This window comes from Solenopsis invicta, chromosome 14, assembly GCF_016802725.1.
Source record: "Solenopsis invicta isolate M01_SB chromosome 14, UNIL_Sinv_3.0, whole genome shotgun sequence".
NCBI classification, from domain to species: Eukaryota; Metazoa; Arthropoda; class Insecta; order Hymenoptera; family Formicidae; genus Solenopsis; species Solenopsis invicta.
Window position 1 is genome coordinate 4,237,663 of NC_052677.1, and position 17,394 is coordinate 4,255,056.

The 17,394-nt window shown below is 44.1% G+C and overlaps 1 protein-coding gene across 1 annotated transcript; it reads left to right on the forward strand.

Moving 5' to 3' along the window:
• Nucleotides 1-1,403: 1,403 nt before the first annotated feature.
• LOC105204252 lies at nucleotides 1,404-1,805 on the forward strand. The gene has a single exon (XM_011173310.1). The coding sequence runs from the start codon at nucleotides 1,404-1,406 to the stop codon at nucleotides 1,803-1,805; it is 402 nt and encodes a 133-aa protein (XP_011171612.1).
• The last annotated feature ends 15,589 nt before the right edge of the window (nucleotides 1,806-17,394 follow it).

Below are 17,394 nucleotides of genomic sequence, written 5' to 3' on the forward strand. Positions count from 1 at the left end.
GAACCAGTCGAGCGATATCATTCACATTGGAAAAATGTCAATCAACAAATTTGGACAATTCGAACGGAGAAGCGATGATTCATCTCAACGTTGGAATAGTATAGTAAGAAATTACGTGCGCGAAAACGCTTTGTGTCGCGTTGCTATGGACTTTGACGCGAGATTGCACAAGATTCGTCGTCTAGCGCTGCCCGAGACTGATACCGACGCCGCCAACAAACTATTCGTGGAGCAGCACATTAAAACCTTGACAAATCATTAGAAAGAGTCAGACAAAAGGCAGACTTTGTGTGAGAAAGACGTGCAAGCATTGTGGACTGCGGTAAACAAACTTCAACGTATAATTATCAAAGCCGAGTCAGAAACAACAACAACAACAACAACGAAAGAAGATGAGCGGCAATGAACGTCGAAAAGACGGTTACGAACGTCTAGCAAATAATTTCGAACGGTTCCTAAATAAAAATAGAACGGTTCAAGAACGGTTGTCTGATAACTATCGATCGGCTCAGGATTGCTATCAAAAAACTCAAGAACGGGTGAAGGATGGTTATCGAGCGGCCGTAGATCGAGCCAAAAATAGTTACGAAAAAGTATCTCATTGGCAGAAACCAGAAGACAAAGAAAGGTTATTGAAGGATGACAGAAAAAAATAATGAATAATAAAAACTACAAAGAACGATAATACAAACGATAGCGTTTGACATTAACAATAAAAAAAAACGTACAAGAACGTTAAATATAACGTAAACTAAACGTTAAAAACATGAACGAAACGCCAAAGAACGTACATGAACGTTAAATATAACGTGAACGAAACGTCAAAGAACCACAGTTGGGTGTGAAACATGATGTAATCAGATAGGCGTAAAGAAAAACAAAATATTAGTGTCGAGAGGCGACGACTGGTGGAGGAACTGCATGCCTCTGCAAGAAAAAATTTTCCACGAAGACGCGTTATAATTCGGGGATATGACGATATGTGGCAAGCTGATGTGGTCGAGATGCGTCCGTACTCGAGCTCCAACAGAGGCTATCACTACATACTCACCGTCATCGATGCGTTGAGCAAGTTTGCATGGGCCATACCGCTTAAAGCCAAGGGTGGAAGAAAGACGGCTGAAGCTATCGTCAGGATAATTCAAAAGAGCGAAAGATATCCGAAAAACTTACAGACGGATAAGGAGTTTTACAACGCTGATGTGCAGAAACTCTTGAAGAAACATGACATCAACCATTATTCCACGTATTCAGTGTTGAAAGCATCCATCGTTGAACGGTTCAACCGGACTTTGAAGAACGACATGTAGAAACAATTTATGCTCAATGGAAACTATAAATGGATCGACTTGTTACCACGTCTCGTGTCAAACTATAATGCGCGAAAGCATCGAACAATCGGTATGCGGCCCATCGATGTTACTCCCGCTGTTGCTGAAAAGCTGTTGGACACGGTGTATAGCCACGTTAAGATTGCGGGTCCTGCAAAATTCAAAGTAGGCGATTCGGTACGCGTTAGCAAGTACAAGACAGTCTTTGAGAAAGGATATACGCCCAATTGGACAACTGAGGTGTTTAAAATTGCCAAAGTACAAATAACTAATCCTGTGACTTATCTACTAAAAGATTACAAGGGAAAACCTGTTGCCGAAGGATTCTACGAGTACGAGTTGCATCGTGCTACTCATCTTGACGTGTATCTTGTTGAAAAAGTGTTGCGCAAAAGGGGGGATGAGGTTTATGTGAAATGGCTTGGATTTGACAATTCACACAATTCATGGATACACAAGAATAGTGTGTTGTAAAATAAATTATACGCTACATTATTATTATACTCATGTTTATTACAATATAAAAAACATATTATGTATTGACATTTTGAAATATAAAAAATATAAAAAAATACAAAAATGTGTTGTTTATTTATGAAATACATGTATTACAATGGTATTTTATAATGCCCCCATGGGAGTGTGTCGGTAGAATTAGGCACAATGTATCTCTTATCATCGTAAGGACTTAGAGCGACTTTTGCCTCGGATACAGTATATACCTTGTGCAATTTCGATCTAATACACGATTGGCGACGAGTCATTTCAATCTCGTTAAATAGACATCGCGTGTAATCATCGAACGTTATTGTTCGCGCTACGACGTTACTTTTGACACCTTTGACTTTTTTCGTGTCTTTTTTACCGTCGACGCGTAACGCGTACATTTTCGCTCTAAGTCCTGCGAATTCAGTCATAATCGCACCATTGTTCTCGTCCTTCATTAACCCTGGTACTTTTTTATTTGCGAGAGGTATACCATATGCATTATTAGATGGGTAATCGCTCGTATCAAATTTATTGATATCGCGTTTCATTATGCTGTATATATCATCGCATTCTACGTAATATATAAGACTATCTGTGTACATAACCTTACATTTCTCACGATACAGTGGTAACATGTACTCGTGATGAAATTCATACAAGCAGACTTTTGATACGTCAAGTATACACATACCCACATAAATCGGCTTGTTGAACTTTACCTCGAGTTTACTCATTTCGATGGCAACCAAGTTTTCTGCAAAGACACTGCGGCTGTGAAAATTTGGTTTCAAAATCATTGCTTCCGCACCAAATCTACCATCCCATTTTGTCAATAATTTTACATCAACGTGATTGCGTACGTTCTCCATGGTTTTGCCGAATACTGCGTTATTCATTAGTTTATATAAACTTTTTCAAAATTATTTTTTGCATAAGTTCTAAATTTAGTGTTTAATTCTATATAATCGCGAAGCCATGGAGATTGCGCAAATTGTAGCGCGCGGTGAATTTTTGTTAGGCGAAGACCGTGACGAGTACATTGTTGCAAGTTTCGATAATGAATTACATATCGCTTTTTATCATATAGTGTCGCAAGGAGCTTGTCTTGTCGCTTGCCGGGTGGTTTATCGCGTGTAGGGCAGAACATTAAATCGGCATGCGCATCGTGGAGATTTTGCAGATATTCCAAGTCAACCTCTAGAATATAACCCGTGGGCGAATCTGGTGAGACCGCGTTCACGTCAAAATTCTCAACGTCTTCAACCCATCGAAATTCGCCGTAAGGCAGCGGTTGGCACATCGCGAAGCCGTACAAATTGTTTACATCAAAGTACATTATATGTGACGATGATTTCAATGGATCGTACGACTGCATGTACTTATTATTGGCATGCGCGTATCTACCAGAACATTGGCTAAGACCGCCACATATTCCACGTTCGATAAACATTACCATATCAATGTCGGTAAGCAATTCAAATTTGATACGCGTATATTTTAACATTGCATCCCACGTGTAACCGGGCAATGTGTAATAATGCGCTGGATCGAGTCCGTAACTAGTAATGCAACTATCGCGAAAGTTCTCGAAAATATCTGCCACTAACAAGACATCAGTCTTCAAATATAAATCACTATATTCGCCCAAGGTTTCGATAGAGAACCGCTGCCACACGCTAATGGCGTGAGCATAGTCTTTCTCAGACACGGTATCGCCGGTTAAAGAACTAAAAAATAAATCGCGCGGTGGCAAACGTGGCTCATCCAATTTTTTAAAACTGTCAATGTACTCGTACGGGAAGACACCTTTTCGCGTTAGTAAATCAAAATTTTCGGTAGATAAATTACAATATTCGCGTTGCGTTATACATAGTTTATCCTTGCTGAGAAACGATGCCAATTTATCGAGACCAGTACTTAGAAATTTAAAAGAATCAATAAATCTTAATTTTATGCATGTCTGTGTTTTTTTATCCTCGGTGTTTTTAACATGTTTAGTAAATGAAATATATTTTTCTTTCGTTATAGGCAACAAATTGATATTGCCTTCAAATGCATTAGATATTTTCTCAATTATAAAATGGGCATCATAACCAGCTAAATTGTGAAAAACTATGGGGATGTAACGCGTATCTTTATAATTTAAATTACAAATTGAATGAGCTGGACCTCGGTAACTACCGGTAAGATGGCAATGATCGCGTATCCGCTTTTCATCCGGCGTGAACGGTTTCTCGCATATGTGGCAACACGTTGCGCTATTATGTTTTGCCCAGTCGTCTTGCGTGAGTTTCATCGATGTATTAGTTAATAAAATAGTATGTACACTGCGCGTTAAGTCTTGAAGTTGCTCGACGAACCACGCGATGCAATCTTTATCGCGACTAAACCGATAATACGACAACGTGTTGTCGTATGAGCAGTGTACATAATATCCTACGCTAAATACCTGATGATGTTGATAATAATATGACGTGACTTTCTTCTCGGGTTCCGTCTTCTGTAGCACACATTCAAGATCGGCGTAAACGATAAAGGGTGCAAGCTCCTTGCTGCATGGATTGTCAAATTCAAGCCATTTGTCTTTCTCGCTCGGCAGTCGGATGGCACAGTCGTTTATTTTTCTGCAGTCCACTATGTGCGATTGCAATTTTTCGTTGGAACCAAAATAGTGCAGACATCTGTAAAATAAAGAAAATAATTTAAATATGTTTTAAATTTTTGCATACTTTTTTATTTATTCATATGCTTATCGATCACAAAAATATTTTTTATGACCATGTTTGTTGAGTTGTGAGCTAACGAGGCGGGACAGATTCTTGATCCATACGAAGTGGCCCACGTCATTATCTTTCTGCATGTACAACAAATTTACGTGCTTGTCCATCTTCTTATCAGTAAGTCGAATTGGAAGAATCAAAATATCATATGGTTTCCTCTCAATGCAATATACGTTGATCGATACGTTGTTTAAACGTTTAAATTTTTTAATTTGCTTCAGCGTCATCGAAAACTCAATGCCTTCGAGATTTAACACTGTTCTATAATGCGGATACGAAGATATTCGATCCACATGATGTTTGGCTGGATACAAAGCGGCAACCACTGACCATGCAAAACACGCATTGTCCATAGATTTCAAATTGACCACTGCTACCTTCAATATAATTTCGCGTGCATGGGATTAAGTTTATTAATGTTCACAGTTAGATTCTGGATTCGCATGAGAGCCCATCCTCTTTCGCGTTCCTGGAACTCATCGAGCATCGCCAACGTGACATCGATGACGCGCTGCTCGTACCACTCACGCACATTCGATGTTTGGTAAAGCTCATTATTTTTCGTTGCGATATTTTTATTATTGCGTTCACCATGAGGGTTCACAAACTCACCGTTGAACACAGTATTCACTTTTACATTATCATGTTTCTGGATAGCGTCTCGCACATGCTCAATAACTATATCACTGGCGTCCTCCAAGAATTGTCGCGGCTCGATATAGTCCATATTAATCACCGCGCCGGTCAAAATGCGGCTCTTGAACGCGGCGTTAATCTCACGCCATACGAGCGCTTTCTTATCACCGGCACTTGTGCTCGCGTATTCCCCACCACCAACGTGTATAAAACGTTTTTCTAACTGAGTCTTTGCACTAGCGAGTCGTGTGATTCTCGCAACTAGAGATTGTTTATACCCAATAGCGAGTCGAGGACGCTTGGCACTACAGCGTTCTTCAAGCTGTTCGAGGCACTCGTCACATCGTTGCAGCCACGCAAAAAACTCCACCAAAGTCGCAACCTGCGAGCATTGCTCAAGCAGTTCACGTTCTACTTGCTCAATGTTTTCCATTTTTCAGTTTTTCATTGGGTGGGCATACACATTGGGCACATGTTGCACGGAAGGTTTATAAACGTTGGTTTTCGGCAGCATTCGCAATACTTGCTAGAGAGCTCAATATAAGGCCCAGTTTGATGGAGTCGAATGACTTGCGCTAATCCAAAGTCCGCGGGATCACCTTCCATCATGCATGAAGTACATGTTACTTGAGTGTAATCTTCATGAAGAGTAAGCATATAATAAACTGATATCTTGCAAACTTTCGTAGTCATATGCAGAGCATTGAGTTGCATAGCAGATGGCACATCTCTTTCCATGCAATCTTCAAGGTGCTCACTATGATCACTGTTGTAACCGTTATCGTCGGAGAACTTCTTGTCTTCTTCTTCTTCTTCTTCTTCTTCGTCCAAAATGTCTTCAAAATTCACTTCTTCGAACGCTTCGTTATCATTGTCTACGTGATTTTCGGGATCTATGTTCCCGATATTCTCGAAAAATACGTCTTCGTCGATATTTGCATGATTTTCCATTTCTTTTATTTAAAATTTGCGATTAAAATAGCACATTCTCTTACACGAAAAAATGTCACATACAGTTGTACTCTTAAAAGTTTTTATTTTTGACACGAACGATGCGTTCGCTACAAGAGGCGACTTAAGACTAACTATTGTAGGTCAAAAGGATCTTCTCTTCAACATTATAAGTGATTTTTTTTTTAAGTGACACTCAATTTGCAAGAACGTTTGTGTGAAATATATCGATTAATTTTGGTTTTCTTACAAAGAAGGAAACTCGTGATGACCGATGCATCGGTCTTTTACCTGGGTCAAATACGAAACTATTGTTCGAAAAGATCAAACGGAAAGGTTTTCCGGTGTATTTATGAAGGTGTTAGATGAGATATTGCTTGTAAGGAAAACTAACAAAGCATTTTACGAGTTCAAAATTACCCGTATACGTGCCGCAACATGTTTAAGCGGCAACGATTAAATTCTTGGGAAAAGAAGGGATGTTTTCCCCTCTTAAAAAATTCCATAAAACCTTATTTCTAAAAACGTTAAAATTTGCGATCAGTCGTACATTAGTTGCTCGTGTGAACGGATCTAGCATCGGAGTTTCAGTCACTGAAATAACGAAAAAGAATATAAAAGATGGCAAATTACTACGTTCCGATCCAGGCTGAAGCGTGTGAAAAAAAATTGTAAGTATCTATACATACTTTAAAATAAATATTTTTATATTTTTTCTTATTTTCTACTCACTTATACTTATTTTTTTATTTACAGATCACCTTTGGAACCAAAGTATACGTCTCTCATTCTGGGAAGGAGATTCGCATTGACGCCTACAGCTTATAAACATCTTGACATTGGGATCAGCACAGGGCCGATTTCCTTTGTCGAATTAATCGGAGACAACCGAGGCAACCAAATAATTCTACATTATGAACCGTGGAAGGCATTGCTTCAAAGACGTGCGGACATCGAGCAACTTGTGCATGCAACTGCTGCGGCATCACTCACCATTTGCAATTTAACTATACAAGTTGTAAATGTGAGCAATGGAACTATAGTAAAGTTGACGTCGAGTGGTATGCTGTAAACGAAAAATATAAACATTTCGTATCTCTTTTGCACAGAAATTGTGTTAACAATAAGTGCGATGCGGCAAAATTGTTACGCGAAATGTACGATAAAACTTCATTCATAGACTGTGACCTATTAATGTACGCTTTGGACAATATTGTATATGATGCCTTACACGTTTAATAAATGCAAAAAGTTTTTAAAAATAATAATGTCTAAATATTATTTCTATTATTCACCTTCCCATAATAAATAAGGTATAAACGTTACGAGAAGGAAGCGAGAGCGTACGCAGATATCAGATATTTTGATCCATTTTTTGTGACACGTTCTACCCTTAAGCAGCGGTCAAGGGTCTCATCTCTTTCGGAGATGAATACCCGATTATTTGCCTTGCCATAAAATACCGTTTTTGTGTCAAAATCCTTTTTAGTGTTATAATACGCGAGTATGCATGCATAGCGTATGGAAATAGTATTATACGTAGTAAAAATTGTACTATTGGTAGTATTCGTAGTAAACTGCCCGCAGCGGAGGGTAGGAGCGAAAAAACATTATCCCGTACGAACCCGTAAAGATTTGTTTGCAACGTGGGTGCCATTAATTGAAACATATATTAAATTTAAAAATGATTTGCCCTGTCCACTTTTCCTCTTTAATATAAAAAAAAATGCGAGCGAGCGAACAATAGCCGCAACGCGTGCGGCCAAAAACATGCGATTGACGCAATAGCGTGCCGCAACGGGGGGTGCGAAAACATTACCCCAGGTAAAGATTCGTCGTCTACAACGTCGACGACAAGTGTACGGGTTTTAAATAATGAGTCATAAAATATTTCTTGACAATGGAAGAGGAAAAAACGTTTCTTCCTCCTAAAAAGCTGAAACGAATTTTTAATACAAAAATTTAAACAATATGTAAAAGAGAGATCGACAATAGAGAGAGAATGAATGAATGAATGAATGAATGAATAAGCATTTATTCTGTCCTAGGGCAAGCCCTCTAAGGACGCGCAGAAGTACAGAAAAACGTAGAGAGTAACAATAATCACTTACAAACTAAGAGCAAACGAAATTGCAGGAGAATACTAAGCTGCAAAGAAGAAGTAGATATAACTGAGATAACTAAACTATACAATAATTCTGTAACAACAAAACAAAACAAATGAAATAACATATCGGTGATAGTAATGTTTGTGGTGAGTGAAGTTGAAGAGCGCTATGAGCCTGGCGGGGGGGGGGAGGGGTTATAGCACGACCGCGGCTCAATAAATAGCCGAAGAGCGAGCGCCTAAAGGCGCTAGTTGAGGCAGTCTCCCTGACGGCAGGAGGGAGATTGTTCCAAAGAGAGCATGCGGTCGAATGAAAGGAACGTTGGTAGGTGGAGGTGCGGCAGAAGGGGATGGCAAGATCGAGGGAAGAGGAGGGGGAGGAGCGCAGGTGTGAGAGAGGGCGGTGAAGAGGACGGAAATTTTCTGAGAGATAGGGGGGAGACGAATTAAGGATTATAGAGAATAGGAGGCAACATGTGAGATACTCCCTCCTGTCGTCAGAGCTGAGCCACCCCAACTTCTCGTAGTACCCCGAAATGTGCTCATCCTTGCGAAGATTGTAAATGAACCGCACGCATGAGTTCATTAAGCGTCTTAGCTTTAGTTTTTGTTGCCCCGTTAAATCTGTAAAGAGGGCCGCGCAGTAGTCAAAGACGGGGAAGATGAGAGCCGTGACGAGCTGAGTACGGAGGCGCAAGGAGAGGCAGCCGGAGAAAGCTTTTAGCCGCCAAAGGATACCGTTGACGCGGCTCGAGGTGCCGCGAACTTGTTCCGACCAGCTGAGAGAGCTGGATAGACAGATGCCGAGATTTGTGACCTTGTCGGTTATTTCAATTGGTGCACCGTTGAGGTGAAGTTGGATACGAGAGGAGGGGATGCTGTTGATAAATTTAGAGGACCCCAGGAGCATGGATTTGGTTTTGCGAGCGTTAAGGATGAGAAAGTTGTTCTGGGCCCAGGACTCGATTGCGGCAATGTCCGCTCTGACCTTAGCGAGAGCGGCGTCAATTTCAGCAGGTGGAAAGTGAATGTAAATTTGAAGGTCGTCCGCGTACAGGATGTGGTTGCAATGTTTTAGGACGGATCTGAGATCATTAATGAAGAGTGAAAAGAGCAGGGGGCCGAGAACTGAGCCCTGAGGGACCCCGGCGAGAACAGGCATCCAAGACGAGAAAGAGCCGTCTGGGCCACGCACACGCTGGTGACGCCCCGTAAGGTAGGACCGCACCCATTGGCAGGCGGAGGGAGACAGGCGGAAGGAGCACAGCTTACGAAGAAGGAGCTCGTGAGAGACCGTATCGAAGGCCTTTGTAAAGTCGAACAGGACGAGCAAAGTGACCATCCTTTTGTCGATGGCCAGTCTCACATCGTCGAGCAGCTTCAGTAGAGCCGTTTGTGTGCTATGCCCCCTTCGGAAGCCGGTTTGGAGAGGATCAAGAAGGTTGTAGGTCGATAGGTGGGAGGAAAGTTGCTCGAAGGCAACGCGTTCGAGCACTTTGGACAGGAAGCAAAGCAAGGATATAGGGCGGAAATGGGAAGGTTCGGAGGGATGCTTGGATTTGGGAAGTGGAATAATGTGAGAGAGTTTCCAGGAGGAGGGAAAGGAGGAAGTGGTAAAGGACCGGTTAAAGATATCAAGGATGAAAGTAAAGATGCACGGAAGACACGTTAAGATGAGGCGACGATTGATGTCGTCGGGTCCGGAAGAGTTGGAGGTGCTGTGGCGCAGAGCACGCAACAGAGCGTCGGGTGTAATATGAAGGAAGTAAAAGGTGGAAGGGTCGGCTAGAGGCGAGGAAGAGACAGAGGAGCAAGGAAGAGGAGAGGGAGAGTAGGGTGGGCTAGAGGGAGAGATTTGAAGAGAGCCTGGCGGCGGGATAGGGGGGTCGGGTGAGGCGAGGTGAGCTAAGGAGAAGAAGGAGTTCAGGATTTCTAGAGAGACGTTTAGATGCGGACACTGGGTCCCAGCGCTAGCGAGGCCCAGAGAGCGCAAGTCGGACCATAATCGTGCTGCGCTGGAGGTCGAGCCAAGCCTTTTAGTCAAGTAAGTATTTTTGGCAGACTTAATAGCGGCCTTGGCTTGGTTGCGGAGCACTCGAAAGGTTTCCCTCCTCGAGGGAGAGGGGAGGCGGAGGAAAGCTCTCCTAGCTACGTCCCGCCTTCGCAGGAGATCACGGATGGTGTCATTTATCCAAGGGGCGGGAGGTCTCCTCGCTATGAACGATTTTAACGGGAAGAGTTCGTCACGAGCAGAGGTAAGGAGTTGACAGAAAGCGAGAACCATGTCGTCGACATGGGAGAAATTACGGATGCGTAGCCAGTTGGGAGATAGCAGGAGACTGTGGAGAGTCTGTAAGTCGGTCCTGGAGTGATCGCGGATGGTGACAAGGCGAGGAGGGAGGCGATGGATGAGAAAGTTGAGTGACACCTCGATGAGGTCGTGGTTGGACAGGAACGGAACTGGAAGTTGATGGTGAGACGTTACGAGAGAGAGGCTGCTAACGAGGCAGTGGTCGATTCTGGTATGAGAGGTGGTGGTATGGTGAGTGTTGCCGAAGGGAACGAAAAAAAGATGATTGGTGGAGCAGAAATCCAAGAGAGATTCCGTGTCGTGAGTGGAACGGTTGGTGTCGATGTTAAAGTCTCCGATGATGACTGCGTTGCGGAAAGAGGGAAGGAATTTTTCAAAGTCGGCTTGGAAGATGGAAAGATGACCGACTTTGGGAGGTCGATAGATGACGGCTAGAAGGAAAGGATGGGAAGCCTTTGGGGAGACGCGAAGCAGCATGTATTCAGGCTGGCAGTTGTAGGGACCAGGGGACGCTGCAAGGATAGAAGCGCCGATGTCGCCGCGCACGTAAACGCCAATCCCCCCTCCCCCCTCCCCTCGCGGTCGCGTCGAATGACGCGATAGCCGGGAAGGGAGACGAAGTTGTCGGGAACATGAGGCTTAAGCCAAGTCTCCGACATAGCCACAATTTCGAAAGTCTCCCGGTGGAAAAAGTCCGCGAATTCAGAGAAATGGGGGAGGAGCGATTGGCAGTTCACGTGGCAGAGACGCAGGTACTCCGGAGGCAGACGGGCGACCTGGGCAGACCGTCAGTCCTTTCTGGACCGCAGGACCCTAGCCGAGGCAGCCGCGTCGGAGTTAATGTTAGGAGGGGCACCCCGTGGGAGGGGACCGAGTGGAGCCGGCGGCGCGGGGGTCGATCGTGAAGCCAGGGGAGGCCGCGAAAGACCGGCGGCGCTCGCAGGCGCAGAGGAGGAGCGTGCACCGCTCGGAGACGGCCCGACATCAACCCCGCCCGAAGAGGGCACCGGCGCCCCCGAAATCAGCGATTGCAAGTGCGCACGGTCGCGGATGCGGATAGGGGGGGTGTTAGAGTGACGCCGGACAAGGATGAGCCCATTTCTCACCCACGAGCGATGCAGGCGTCCCTCCCTGACAGCGCGCCGCGCCTCGCCAAGAACCTCACGGGCGCGAGGAGAAAGCCGCTCGTTGATGTCGATGATACCAGGCGGAAGACCGGGAACGTCGGATCCATCCAGCATCCCCTTAGCTCTCTTCCCGGCGATCCACTGGTTCCGAGCGTCGCAGGTGGTCAGCTTGACGATGATAGGGCGAGGTCGTCCACCCTTGGCAGGGATGCGAAAGCACGAAGTTATATCGCCAGGGGCGACCTCCACACCAATGGCAGCAGCAATGCTCGAAACAGTCTCGCGGAGGGCTTCAGAAGGTGGCTCCCTGGCACCGAAGATGATAAGTTCCGAGCTCAGCTTGGCCCGCTCAAGAGTCTCCAGCCTTGCCTCGATCCCCTCGAACTCCCGTTGGTCGCCGGACGGACCGCGCATCTCGAGGGCATCCATGCGCCTACCGAGAGCATCCTGCTGCGTCCTGAGATCGAGGATGGACGTAGTGAGAGTGTCCGACGTAGCGGAGAGTCGCGCGTCGAGGGCAGCAAGTTGCGGCTTAATAGTCGAGAGATCCAGCAGTTGCGTCTTGATTGTGGAGAGGTCCCGCAGCTGTGTCTCGATACGCGACATCTTGGAGAGCAGAGCGGAGAGGATGGAGTCAGAATCGGATTCCGGAGGAGCAGGGCAGACAGCGGCTGAGTCACTTGGTGTGAGAGCGGAAAGGCGAGAGCGGCAAGGTTCCTGACAAATTGGACAAAAAATGTCCGGAGAGGTTGCTGAGTCGGTGGGGAGCTCCATGCATTCCGCGTGGAAGGTGTGCTTCGCATCGCGCTCGCATTGGATTGCTGTTGTCGCCGACAGAAACCTTTTGCACACTCGGCAGGACAGAGGCATACTGATTGGCTGGAGATTGTTAGGCCGGCCCGTGAAGTGTTGCGGGACGCACAGGTGATGTGGAGCAGGTAGGTTTGAGAACGCGCTCAGGCGCGCGCTCGCCGGCGATGAGTAGCAGAATGCCGAAAGCGCTCCAGTCACGGCGCAGGCGCAAGAGCAGAATGCCGCTAAGAGAGACCCATAACCTCCAGGAGTAGAGATAGCCAGAAAAGCAGCGAGAGAACGCCGAAAAGTGAAGTTGACACTCACCGCGACAGTGTGGTGTCAAGTGAAAGAGGCCCTTGACAGACAGAGGCTGAAAGAAGCGGCCCCGGAGGGCAGAAAGCAGCAGAAATAAAGCTCAGAAAGCGGAGCGAACAGGCAAGCAAGTGACAGTACTCACGTGATCGGAGAGAGAGAGAGAGAGAGAGAGAGAGAGCGATACGTTTTTCTAAATATTTGTTAAATAAATATTTTAATACGAGAAAAACCTAAACTATATGGGAAAGAAGAAGAGGAAGAAGAGAGGGATACGTTTTATTCCCAAATAATTGTTAAACTAATTTTAATAAATTGATATAAAATTTATATTAAATTGATATTAGGTTAATATTAACCTATTATAAACATAATAAAAATTTATATCAATTTATTAAAATTAGTTTATCAATTATTCGAGAAAAAACGCTAAGGGAGAGAGAGAGAGAGAGGAAAAGAGAGAGGGAGAGAGAAAGGGATACGTTTTATTCCCAAATAATTGTTATTTGCTAAACTACTTTTTAATAAAATTGATATAAAATTTATATTAAGTTTATATTAGGTTAATATCAATCTAATATAAACATAATAAAAATTTATATCAATTTTATTAAAAATTAGTTTAGCATATAATAATGATTCGGGAAAAACCGTTATTGGAAAGAGTGGGAAAGAGAGAGGGAGAAAGACAGCGAATATACCTGACCCTTGTAACGTCCCTCACACACACACACACGTACACGTATACGTATACACTAACACATAGTAGTCCGGAATCGGCTTATAACAACTACTCGATTCATTTGTAATTTATGCTGGGAACTTCAATAGTTTCGTTTCAGATGCAGGTCAACGCTTGTTTGACGCGTTTTAACGTGAAAAAAGGTGAGATATAGCATAGATAACGATTTATTTGCAATTCGCGCTGGGAACTTTAATAGTTTCGTTTCTGATGCGGATCAACGCTTGTTCACCGCGTTTATCGTAAAACACGTGAGATACCGCATAGATAACGATTCATTTTTAATTTGCACTGTTAACTTCAATAGTTTCGTTTCTGAAGCAGATCAACACTTGTTTGCCGCGTTTTAACGTAAAACACGTGAGATATTGCATAGATAACGATTCATTTGCAATTCGCGCTGAGATCTTTAATAGTTCCGTTTCTGATGCAGATCAGTAGAATGTATAGGCGGATTCTAACTCGGGGATCTCAGGGGGGTGCGGGGAAGGGGGGGAATATTTCGGGACGCGCGGGGGGACCTAACCGGTGATAAGGTCCCGCGGGGGGACCTAACCGGCGATAAGGTCCCGCGGGGGGACCTAACCGGCGATAAGGTCCCGCGGGTGGACCAAACCGGGTGGAGGAGGGGTAGGGGGGGATTAAATTGGGGACACGTGTACGAACATAACCGGTAGTTCTGCGTAATCAATGTTTATATAAACAGAGATAACGATTCGAGGACCATGTTCTTGGCCGATGTTTAAATAAATTTGACACCTTTGAAATGTGTCGCGTGGAGGCAACTGGCCATTTAATGTAAACATGGACCATGTACCTGTCACTCTGTTTACATAAACATAATAAATCACATCGCGAGGAGGTGTGTATGACTGTTCTTTGAAATCGGAAATGTCTGTCATCACGAGGGAGATAAGCGATACGATGGCGAAGGGGTGTGCGCGGCTATTTCCGCGGGGTCCGCCGCCGCCGCCGCCGCCGCCGCCGCCGCCGCGTACGCGGAGGGGATGCGCGCTGTCTAACGCGGGGTCCGCTGGGGCGATCCGCCGCGTGCGTGGAGGGGATGCGCGCTGTCTAACGCGGGGTCCGCTGGGGCGATCCGCCGCCGCCGCCCCCCAATGCTCGCTATCCTCTAATAATTTTTTGGTCAAGGTGGATGCAAGAGAGAGAGAAAAGCGCTGAACAGCTCTTTCAGCTGTGCTAATAACGCGTTGAAATATTATTTAGAGTTGTTTACGTGAACTCTCTTTCATGCGCGGTTGTCGCCCAGTGGCATGTCTAATCGTGCAAGATATCTTTCTTAGTAAAGAGAAGCGCCGATAATCCGGCTTCTAATGACACGTGTAAATAATATTTAGATTTGTTTACATGAGCTCTTTTTCGTGTGCGGTTGCCACCCAGTGGCATGTCTAATCGTGCAAGGTATCTTTCTTAGTAAAGATAAGCACCGATAATTCGGCTGCTGCACGTTGAAACAATATTTAGATTTGTTTACGTGAGCTCTTTTTCGTGTGCGGTTGCCACCCAGTGGCATGTCTAATCGTGAAAGGTATCTTTCTTAGTAAAGATAAGCGCCGATAATTCGGCTGCTGCACGTTGAAATAATATTTAGATGATGCAAGAGGGAAGCGTTAATATTTCGATCGATTAAACAAAACTCCTGTTTCGGTTATAAGTTTGACGAATGTATTATACGGTCAGTCTCGATGTGGACACCGAATCAGTCGTAAGAGTTACTCTCTAAAAATGGTTGATAATATTGCAGACGACGAGTTTATGGATATAGTGAATGATGCATTTGAAAATGCAGAAATAAATTTTGAAGATTTAATAGACGAAGAAAGTGACGAAGAGATGTCAAACGATAGCGGATGTGACAGTGATCTAAGTGAGCATCCTGAGATTCGTGTTGTATCAGTTGCTGAACTACGCGCTTTGAATCGCACGAAACATTGCATGATACAATTTTACTACTCGACGGGTGGTGCCCTTGCCGTTTGCGCATCGTGCATGATTGAACTTTCTGACATCGAATTGGACTCAATGGACGCCGTTCAAATCCACGAAACAGATTTTCTTGAACGACTTGACGGACGTATCTGCTCCAAATGCCGCCGGCCCATGTTTGTGTATATTCCAGCTAACATGTGCAGAGCGTGCTTACATTGAACAATTATTATTTTTAATACGCTCAGTGAAAAAAAGAGCATGGAAACCACTAATCAATCTTGTTTGTTAGTGCATCTCCTTCGTGGTCGAGAACTTGGATTTGATAACGCGCTTGCCTCTGATACAAGTAAATACTGTGCTACCTTAACACATCAACACGAAAATAGATTGTTTCGTTGTTCTCTACATGGCAGATACCATTATCGTACATTTATTGATATATCAAATTATAATGGTAATTGTAATGATGAAATAATTTCAAAGCTTTATACGTGCAATCACATGATTCGTGGGAAGCTTTCTGACGAACATAGTGAAACTTCACCAGTGGAACTTCGTTATGATGCTATACTTCCTTAACATAAAAATATTGTGATAAACATTTTTGAAAAATGGAAAATAGTGAGCGAGTGGAACGCGAACTGCTCGAGCAATGCTCGCAGATTGCAAATTTAGCTGAATGTTTCGAGTGGTTGCAACGATGCGACGAGTACCTCGCGCAGCTCGAAGAACATTGTAGTGCCAAACGTTTTCGACTCGCCGTGGGAAAAAGACAATCACTTGTGTCAAGAATCGCGCGACTCAAAGGTGAAAAAGCGCAGTTAGAAAGACGTTTCGTGCACGTTGGTGGCAATTATGCAAGCACTGGCGCTGATGATAAGCAATCGCTCGTATGGCGCGAGATCGAGACCGCGTTCAAGAATCGCATTGTGACTGGCGCTGTTATTAACATTGATTATATCGAGCCGCGACATTTTTTGGAGGACGCCAGTGATTTGGTGATTGAGCGAGTGCAAGACGCTATCGCGAAACATGATAGTGTAAAGGTAAACACCGTATTTAATGGTGAATATGTTAATAATCATGATGAACGTAATATTAAAAATATCGCTACGAGGAACAATGAACTTTATCGGTCGTCAAATTTGCGCGAGTGGTATCAGCAGAGTGTCATCGATGTCACGTTGGCGATGCTCGACGAGTTCCAAGAACGCGATAGCGGTTGGGCTCTTACGCGAATACTGAATTTAACGGTAAACATTAATAAACATAATCCCATGCACGCGGGATGTTGCATCGAATTGCCGCGGGGAATAAAGAATAAACGTGCTGTGATTAATGTGCAATCGAAAGACAATGCGTGTTTCGCGTGGTCGGTAGTGGCCGCTCTGTACCCTGCCGAAAGAAATGCAGACCGGGAGTCGTCATATCCGCATTATTCAACTATTTTGAAGTTTGACGATATACAATTTCCAATGAACATAAAAGACATTGGAAAATTTGAACGTTTGAACGACGTGTCGGTGAATGTGTACGGTACCGAATTCGACAGAAAAGAAAAGAAACTACGCGTTTTCCCGATAATGCTCACCAAGGATAAGAAGGAGAAGCATGCCAATCTACTGTACTTGGAAGATGAACGTGAGAACAGCCTCGGCCACTTTGCATGTATAAACAACCTGTCGCGACTGGTCAGTTCACAGCTGAACAATAATAAAAGAAGAAAGTACATTTGTGATCGGTAAGAATAATAAAATCTGTTAAAAAAAATATTTCTCACTTATAAAAATTGTTTTAATTTTAAAAAATTGTCTTCTGTTTTTTATAGTTGTCTGCATTACTTTAGCTCTGAAGAAAAGTTGC